At 61.5% G+C, this 9,351-nt stretch overlaps 1 protein-coding gene across 1 annotated transcript; it reads left to right on the top strand.

Moving 5' to 3' along the window:
- Window positions 1–229: 229 nt before the first annotated feature.
- On the top strand, window positions 230–7,867 carry FGF3 (fibroblast growth factor 3; the record flags this gene model as incomplete). Its single annotated transcript, XM_082476802.1, has 3 exons — window positions 230–449; window positions 2,761–2,864; window positions 7,547–7,867. The coding sequence occupies 3 exons, from the start codon at window positions 230–232 to the stop codon at window positions 7,865–7,867; spliced, it is 645 nt and encodes a 214-aa protein (XP_082332928.1).
- Window positions 7,868–9,351: the final 1,484 nt, after the last annotated feature.

Genomic DNA, 9,351 nt, shown 5'->3' with positions numbered 1-9,351 from the left:
TTCTTTCAGCTCTTTGCGCAGCAACGGAAATTTCACCCGATCCTGGGTGAAAATTAAAGGATCTCTCTTTCTCTCTCCCCCCCGCCCCCGCCCCTCCGCTTCGCTCCCCTCCCCCCACTCCGCGGAGCCGGCTCCGCGCGCCTCGCCCCGGCTCCGCTGCCGTCCCTTCCATGGGCGCCGCGCTCTGCTGCAGCCGCCGCCGCCGCTGCTGGGCGGGCGCGATGCCACGATGGGCCTGATCTGGTTCCTGCTCCTCGGCCTGCTGGAGCCCGGCTGGCCGGCCGCGGGCCCCGGGGGGCGGCCGCGGCGCGATGCTGGAGGCCGCGGCGGAGTCTACGAGCACCTCGGCGGGGCGCCCCGGCGCCGCAAGCTCTACTGCGCCACCAAGTACCACCTCCAGCTTCACCCGAGCGGCCGCGTCAACGGCAGCCTAGAGAACAGCGCCTACAGTGAGTGTGCGGCCCCGCGGCGCCGCGCGGCGCATCCCCGGGCGGGGGGGGGGAGCGGTGCCCAGGAGGGGCTGGTGCGCGAAGGGTGCCCAGGAACGCAGACCACCCCTGCTGCCCGAGGGGGACCGCCGGGGTCCCCTGGCCTCCCTCAGCGTCCGGGAGAAGAGCGAGAGTGGAGCTGGGGTGGGGTGGGGGGCGGGACACGTCCGAAGAGGGCTCGGGGCAGTGGCTGCCCGCTGTCGGGCCGGCTGGCCTGGCCGAGCCTGCCCCCAACCCCGCCCGCCCGTTCGTCCGAGGGGGTGCGAGGTAGGCCGCCCGGGGGCTCCCTGCTCGGCTGGGTTCGGAGGTCCTGCCAAGTTTGAGCCCTTTGAGTTTTTCGGAGAAAAGGCCCTGGACAAAGCATTTATCATCCTCTTTATTATTTTGACGATTTCTCCTCCTCCTGCCGACCCCGGGGCGCCCCGACATCCCCTCCGCCCTCGCGGCTCGCGGCCGCCCCGCGCCGCCTCCGCGCGGAGGACACTCGCCCGGACAGAGCGGGGCTCTGGGGAGGCGGCCGCACGGATAGAGAATCGTGTCCCCAGACCGGAATCCCTAGCCTTCCCGCCTCTACCTTTGGCCGCAGAGAGACAGGCCGGGTGGGCGCCCCGGCCGCCGGGTGGGGGGCCGCGGGCTGCGGCTTAGGAGCACGCAGGGGCGTCTGCCTGTGTCTGGGGGCGCAGATACACTTTCACCGCGCCAAGCAGCCAGGACCCGCGCCCGGACTGCGCTGGAGCCGGAGTCCCGCGAGGCGCCAAGGTTTGGTTCCTTCGGCCAGGGGGGGCCCGGGCTCATGCTGAGCCCTCCTTGGAGGAGCGCAAGGCCAGGGGGCCTCGAAGCAGATCCGCTCGGTGGGGAGCAGGAGGCCCGAGGCAGGAACTCAGTGGGGAGCGTGGGAGTGGGGCCAGGGTCTCGGGGGTCCTCCGCTGCGACCCGCGCTCTGCTCCCTCCCCGGGCGCAGGAAGTGGTGCGGTGGATTCAGGGCGGCGGCCGGAAAACTCTACTTCCTCCAGGAAAGCCGCAGTCCCGCGAGGGCATCTTCGGCAGACGCCTCCGGAGCCGCGCGGCGGGAGCCAAATGTTGCCAGGACGTCCCTGCGCTCAGGACGGGGTTACGGGAGCGCCTGCACTCGCCTAGTAGCGATACCCCGTTTCTCTCCAAATCCAGTCTCCCCCTTGGAGTCGCAGAGCATCCAAATTCTTGGGGCATCCAAGGCGGGCAGCCCATAGGCTGAGGGAGGAGGGCGCGCGCCTGCAGCCGCCCCTGTCCCGCATCCAGATGCGCGCTTCTCTGGTTTTCGGGCCGGCGCCGCGGAATCCGCCCAGCCTGCGTCCGGGGGACGCGAGAGGCCCGCATCCTGCACCCCCGTACGCTCCGCACAAGCCTCCGGCGGCGTCTGGGCCCTATGATGGCTGACGTGTTCGGGGCCAGACGCACTGCCAGAGATGCGCCCCCTGGAGAGGGCACCGGCTGTTGCCCCAGCCGCCCTTCCTCGGAGCCATTCTCGGGGGACAATGGCCCCACCTGGGGCTTCGTTGCAGGCCTCCGGAAAAAAGTGCTTTCGGGTCCAAAAGGGAGGCGTTGGGGGAGATTTAACCTTTCTTACATTCAGTGGAGAGCGGTGAGCGCAGGTGGCTTCCCTTTGTGAGCTCCCGGGTCTAAACCGGCTTCCTGCCAACATCCTGTAACCTGCATACAGGCCCGAGACAATGATCTCACGCCCACGTACCTTGCCAGCGGGTTTGGGTGGCACCCAAAATGCACCCCAGTGGATTCCATTATCAACTCACCTCACCAAGGGCCCAGCTCCCTCTCCCGGGCCTCTCCTAGCACTCCGGTGCCACCAGTGAGCAAGGGAGTCCAGACACCACTATTGGCAGCAGGGGTTTGAATCCCAGTTCAAACACCTGTGCGCGGTCTTGGGCAAGTCACACAGCCCCGCAGTCTCAGCTTGCTTGTCTGGCCCATCATGAAACTAGCTCGCCGAGTAGCGGAGAGGCTCCAGGGGGCTCCATGTCCTGCAGAGAGTCAGCACGGAGAAATACTAGTTTTATTATTTCCCTCCCAGGTTTGAATTCTTCTCCTGCACCTCCCACCCAGGCGTTTCTCCCTCCCCTGAACTTCCAAAGTCACCCCCTTTGGGCGTGTGCTGCCCTCACCTCCCCCTCCCGGAGCTGGGCTTGGCTTTGGGCAGGGCCATCAGGGGCTCAGCCCTCACCTCTGGGCTCTGTGGGAGGTGGAGGGAGTGACGGGCCCTCCTGACTCTTCCCAGGTATCCTGGAGATAACAGCGGTGCAGGTGGGCGTTGTGGCCATGAGGGGGCTCTTCTCCGGGCGGTACTTGGCCATGAACAAGAAGGGACGGCTCTATGCCTCGGTGAGTCCAGTTGTTCACGTGGGGAGGGTGGGCACAGATGGAGCAGCCATCTCCCTTGAACATCACGTCAGAGGGCATAAGGGGACATGCGCAGTAGGATGCTTTGTCCGGGGACATGCAGGACCGCGCTGGGACCAGAACCCCAGGTCCCGTGGCTCCTCGACCAGTGTTGCTGCTTCTGTTTAGAGGCAGCTCTTGGCTGGGGGGCAGACACGTCCTATGTTCTCCAGTGCTGTCCGGTTAGAAAATGTTCCTGCAGCCATTCTGTGGTCACCTTCAAGGTAGCTGAGAGCAGGGGAGAGATTGTCCCCCAAATTTCTACCAAGATAAATGGACTCTAGCGGGTCTTGGGATGAAGCGAGGATGTGCGTTGGGCAAAAGCTCTTCTGTGGGCTCCCCCAGAGCTCTCCTGGAGTGAGGAGGGGAGGAAGCGGGGCACGGCACAGCCAGGTCTTCCCAAGGGTGGAAAGGCAAGAGCTGTGAGTTCATAAAAGGGAACCAAGAGGAAGGGAGACAGGACCCAGGTCCCAGACACACAGGTTTGGAGCCCAGTCTAGGCACCGCCTGGGTCTCTGCAACAAAAAGTGTCCTGTAACTCTGTGGGCATTGGTAGTGTCCCTCCCCCAAGGGCGGGCAATACACGGAGTAAAATACATGTACTGGGAAATTTGCTACCTCCAACTAGTCATTACATGCAATTTGGCTGATACTCCCTGAGCAATGAGAGGTTTTCCATCCACACATCACCTAGACGACACAGCCGAGGACCATCTCCCTGCAGTTACCTTTCTCCATTCAGTCGTGTTTGCAGGGGAAACACACCAACATTTCCCCGCCCCTCTGAAGTCAGGCAAAGCACGATCAAGAATTGCAGGGGAATCCTCCTTTAAGCAGATTATTTCATCACAGACTTTTCACCGCTTTGCTAAAGGAAATGTGGAAGTTGGAATGTACCCATTTGTTTTCTCTGACCCAGAGGCCCCTTGACAGAAGCTGTGTCTGAGAGGAGGGACCCTTGGCTGCCCAGCCTTTTCTGTATGTACTTCTAGGGTCTGCAAGCACCAGTGGTGGTTTATAAGGACACGCCCTTAGCCCGGGGTCTGGTCTGACTGTTCTTGAGGTGGACGGTGGCTCTCCAGACCCCTCCGGCCCTGCGGCCCTGGTGTCAAGTGAGCAGAACTGACTTTCTCTTCCCTGAAATGGTCTCAGACCACCCACAGTTGCTCCCATCCCTTATGGAGAGGGGACACCTCGTTGGCCTGCAGTGCTCGTGCAGGTCTTATGGACCAGGGAGGGCCTTTGTTCACGCTGGGAAAGTTCACAGAGTGGGGCAGGTAGGGCTGAATCAGGAGGGAAACCCCAGGCCTCTGCCATCTCTTCCATGGAAGACCCAGGCCCAGGGCTTTGGGGGACAGAACAAAGCATGCCCTGGGGGATCCCAGTGGGGCAGAATCTCCCCGTGGCTTCTGTCCCTGAGAGCTGACAGCGGTGGCTTTGGAGACGGAGAAGAGGTTCTCGGGCCCACCCGGGATAGCCAGGAGGTCTAGCTGGATGGGGTGGAACTTTCCAGAGCACCTGGCAGGGAAGGCCTCACAGCTTTGCAGGTAACCTGGGAGGTGAGGCAGCCTGGGTGCCATCCCTGCCACCTGCCCCCCCGTCCCCATCCTGCCACCACCAATTTGCCTGCAAGGGCTGCTCCCACTGCCGTGCCTCTTGGCTGTCTGAGTTCCCTGGTCTTTGCCATCACCCTGCTTCCCACCCTCCAGGCTAGCTCACGCACTCTGTGAGTCAGTGGGCCTTGCACCCTCACAGCCCCCAATTCCAGCACTGATCTCCCTTCTGAGTTATAGATGCCTCCGAAATGTCATGACAGCAGAGGACAGAGACCGCCCTGGCAGAGGGTAGCACACCCCAACAGAACCCAGCAACTCCCCTTACTCCTCTGCCGTAATTGTTACCCCACCGGCCACTCACTCAAGCCCAAGGTCAGCTGGGAGTCCTGGTGGACACCTCCTTCTCTCTCAGCCCCACATTCAGTCCATCTCCAAGTCCTCGAATATACTTCCTGAATCTCTCTCTTCAATTTCTGCCTCCCTCTGCCTTATTCCTGTGGCCAGTGCCGTTATAACTCAGACCCTCATCATCTCCCAGCTGGACCATCACAACAGCCTTGGGACCCAGCTACTGGCTTCCAGGGTCTCCCTCCTCCAGTCCATCCTCCCTCCTTTCCGTCTCCTTCCACCCATCCATCCATCCATCTATCAACATCCATCCATCCATCCATCCATCCATCCATCCATCCATCCATCCATCCCTCCACCCATCTATCAACATCCATCCATCCATCCATCAACATCCATCCATCCCTCCACCCATCTATCAACATCCATCCATCCACCTATCGTTCCTTCCATCAGCATCCATCCACCCAACCATCCATCCACTTATCCTTCCATCCATCCACCCATCCATCCACCTATCCTTCCTTCCTTCCTTCCTTCCATCCATCCATCAGCATCCATCCACCCATCCATCCATCCATTTATCCTTCCATCCATCCATCCATTCATCCATCCACCCATCTATCAACATCCATCCATCCATCCACCTATCCTTCCTTCCTTCCTTCCATCCATCCATCCATCCATTTATCCTTCCATCCATCCATCCATTCATCCATCCACCCATCTATCAACATCCATCCATCCATCCACCTATCCTTCCTTCCTTCCTTCCTTCCTTCCTTCCATCCATCCATCCATCCATTTATCCTTCCATCCATCCATCCATCCATCTGGTACTCATTCCTGCATTCCTCTCTGTCCTAGGCACTTACCATACGTCATACTCTATGCTAGGTACCTGCTCAGGGATCTTCCTACAATGAAAATTCACTCATGTGATGGCCTCTGGGAACTCCCCATTATCCACAAATTATCACCCAGATTCCTCAGCTCAGCTCACGGAGGAGCCACCCGGAGCACCTCCTGCTCCCGCCTCCCACCATCACTGCATAGCTCGTGTCCCCGCTCCAGGCTCTGGAGCCCGTGGTCCTCCAGAGCAAGCCCCGCTGCTCACCACCCGCTGCCCCTGCCTTTGCCTGAGCTCTCACTGCCTGCAGTGCTTCGGCTCCCAAATGCCCTCCCCTCCAGGGGTCACCCCATGGGGGGAAGGTATCTGGCCACTCTGTGCACCCCCGCCTGGTCCCCGCCTCCGCCCTGCCCCGGCCAGCTCTCCTGGAACAGCAGCTCCAGGTGCTGGCGAGGCCGAGCTGGAAGAGCAGCATCCCCGGGGGGCGACGTCTGACAGCAACAGATAGAATTGTAGCTGGTGGAGCCCAGGGCTGGGGGGACTCTGGGGGCGGCACGTGTGGAGCAGGGTCTGAGGTGGGACCGCAGGGACGGGACTGGCGTTGGGAACTGTTGTCACGGTGAGTCTGTGATGCCTTTTTCCAGGTGATCTTAGACCCCCCAACCCAGGAGCCCCTATAAGAGGCAAACAAATGCCCTGCCCCCGAGAACCCCTTCCACAGGACCTGAGCCCCTTGCCCTTTGAGGCTCACAGGACTGTACCCCTCTGGTGGCCCCCCAAGTGTCCCAGGAAAGAACAAGCCCGCCAGACCTCCTGGGTGATGGGCCTCAGCCCTGGAGGACGTACCTTCTCCAGGACAGAGGGGCCTGGGAGGAGAGTTGGTTCAGCCGCTGAGTTTTTCACGGAAACTCAATGCGGGGGGGGGGGGGGGGGGAAGGGGTGAAGGATAAGATGCTAATGCAGCATGCCCGGCATGGGGGTGGGGCAGGTCTGCCCTGAGCCCCCCCACCCCAGAGGGCAGGCGGTGGGCGCAGGCCAGAAGGGCATCAGATCCCTCTGTGATCTGGGGTCTGGCACCACCCCTGGGCCTCAGTTTCCCCATCTGTAAAGTCTGGAAGTTGGTCTCGGGCAATGGAGTCCATGCTCAGACCCAAGGAGCTCTGGGCATCCACCGAGGGTCTGGAGAGCAGAGAGGAGGGGTTGGGGTTATGGGGGAGGCACCACCACCCCGATTCAACCAAAGCTCTCCAGCCTTATCTCTGGGCTCCCGTGTCACTGGGAAGAGGTGTTCGGTGCTTGACATCTTGCTTCCTGAGGTCTTTTGGGGTCCCAAGCTGCCCAATGCGTGCATCTGGCCCCAAACAGCCTGTGACCCCTGAGAATGGGGCTGCAGTCCGCTGGGCCACCTGCACTCAGTAGCTGCTCCCCTTCCCCCCTCTGCAGATGGAGACAGACCCCAAGGGTCTCCTGCTCCTGCCCCGCGGTCAGTCCCAGGAGGGAAGGCCAGTCTTTCTGCACAGCTTTCCCTGCACCCCCAGCCCTGCCCCTTGGCACAGTGCGGGGAGGGAAGCAGTTTGGGGGATGGCCCTTGGCATGCCCATCCACCCACAGCTGAGCTCGCATAAGGCATACCCACCCCTCCTCTAGCCCCTGACTGGAGAGACCCCACAGCCGCCCGCGGGGACACTGGTGAAAGCTCCTTACGTTCTGAGTTTGCACCTTTGTCCCTCCAGACACCTGCCTCCAAGAGGGCAGGGACCCACCTCCCCCACCCTGCCCCGGGCTGGCACAGACCCCTGCTAAGGGCATCCCTCCCTCCCACATCCTCGTGGCCTCTGTGCCGCTGACCCTGGCCCCTGCCCGCCCCACAGGAGAGCTACAACGCCGAGTGTGAGTTCGTGGAGCGCATCCACGAGCTGGGCTACAACATGTACGCCTCCCGGCTGTACCGCACGGTGCCCGGCGGGCGTGGGACCCGGCGCCGGCCCAGCGCCGAGAGACTGTGGTACGTGTCTGTGAACGGCAAGGGCCGGCCCCGCAGGGGCTTCAAGACGCGCCGCACGCAGAAGTCCTCGCTGTTCCTGCCTCGGGTGCTGGACCACAAGGACCACGAGATGGTGAGGCTGCTTCAGGGCGCGGCCGGGCTCCGCGGCAGCCAGTTCAGGCCTCCAGGCGGGACCCCCCAGCCCTGATGGCGGCGGCGACAGCGGAGGAGGCTGCGGGCCCGGGGAGGCCGAGCTTAGCCCCCGCCTGGGGAGCCGAGGCTTTGAGCATCCCTGCCCCCCGGCGGGGCTCCGAGCTCAGGCCGCCTGGTTGGAGGGTGCGGACCAGCCGACGGACGCTTAGTGTCCACGGTCAAAGCTGACCCAGTGTGTGCAGGGATCAGTCTCAGACTCTCCTGTGCCCTGCCCCTGGCTGCATCAGAGCCGGCTGCTGTTTCCAGCGACAACAGAACACGTTCCCAACTCTTCCTGCTTCTCTCAAACAAGGGTCACGTCGGAGCTAGGGGCCCCGCGTCATGGCTCGGAGGGGGCCGCTTTAAACCGGGACACCTGTGGGTTTACGTCGGCCAGGAGGACCCCCACCACCCACATCCGGCCGACTGAGGCATCTCCCTGCCGGGCAGCCGTGGGACAATGGGCGCGGGGGATGTGTGTGATCAAACCATTATTGTATTCTACTTTGTTATTTAACAGATAACGATGCAGCCTGAGGAAACACTTGCAGTTTTTACTTGCACATGTTTGCTTATGGTGATGGCAGAGTCCGTGCCAAATCGATGTTTTCAGATGTAAGATTGTATTCTGAGACACTGGCCGAAAGATGCATTTTAATCCCCTGGGTTTGAAAGTCAGTATTTTTTTGAAACTGATAGATGGTTTGTGTGGATGGAAAGAAGCTAACGCATGTGTGTGTGTGTGAATTCCCCTGAGTGCTTGGGTGTGTGTGCATACGTTCCTGTGCCTGTGTGTGTGTGCATACGTTCCTGTGCCTGTGTGTGTGTGCGTGAGTGTATGCATGTATGTGTGTTTGTGTGTTCGTGTGTTCCTGGTTGTGCATAGATGTGCACATGTGTGGAGAAAGAGAAAGAGAGAGATCGACTTTGTTTAGAAATCCCCAAAACTCCCTCTCTCCTGAAGCTGTGTGCTTCTCCGTGGACTATTTTGGGCACTTGGGCTGCAGGCCAGGTATGGCCATCCCCCGTCTCCTTCATCCTCGCAACCTACCACCAGGGCCTTGAGCGTTCCTGCCTTTGCCTGAGAAGTCGAGGCTCAGAGAGGTGATGAGATTTGCTGGAGTCCGCAGCCAGTAGGTGGCCCAACTAGCTGCCGTCCCTACCCGCCCCCCAATGCCTGCTTCCCCAACAGTGCTGGTGGGCGGGGTCGCCTGGGGCAGGCCCAGGTGAGAGCCAAATGGCGAGGACAGTGCATTCACTCTTCCGGGACCCTGCAGGGGGCAGCCCTCCCTGACGGCCGGGGCCCAGGTGAGGGGTATGGCCTGAGCCTGTGCCCGCAGAGGACCTCGGCACCGCTCCCCTGCCGGGGTCACCCACACGAGCCAAGCACACAGGAAGGCCGGCTCAGCACCGACACCTGTGCAACATGTGAAAATCCTGGCAAAGAGCTGCTGGGCATCTTTATGCTCCCCGCCACCGCCCCCTCGGCAAGTCAGGTTC

This window comes from Balaenoptera physalus (assembly GCF_965194825.1).
Source record: "Balaenoptera physalus genome assembly, chromosome: 10".
NCBI classification, from domain to species: Eukaryota; Metazoa; Chordata; class Mammalia; order Artiodactyla; family Balaenopteridae; genus Balaenoptera; species Balaenoptera physalus.
The sequence above is the reverse complement of the archived record's forward strand: the minus strand, read 5'-3'. Positions and strand labels throughout refer to the sequence as shown.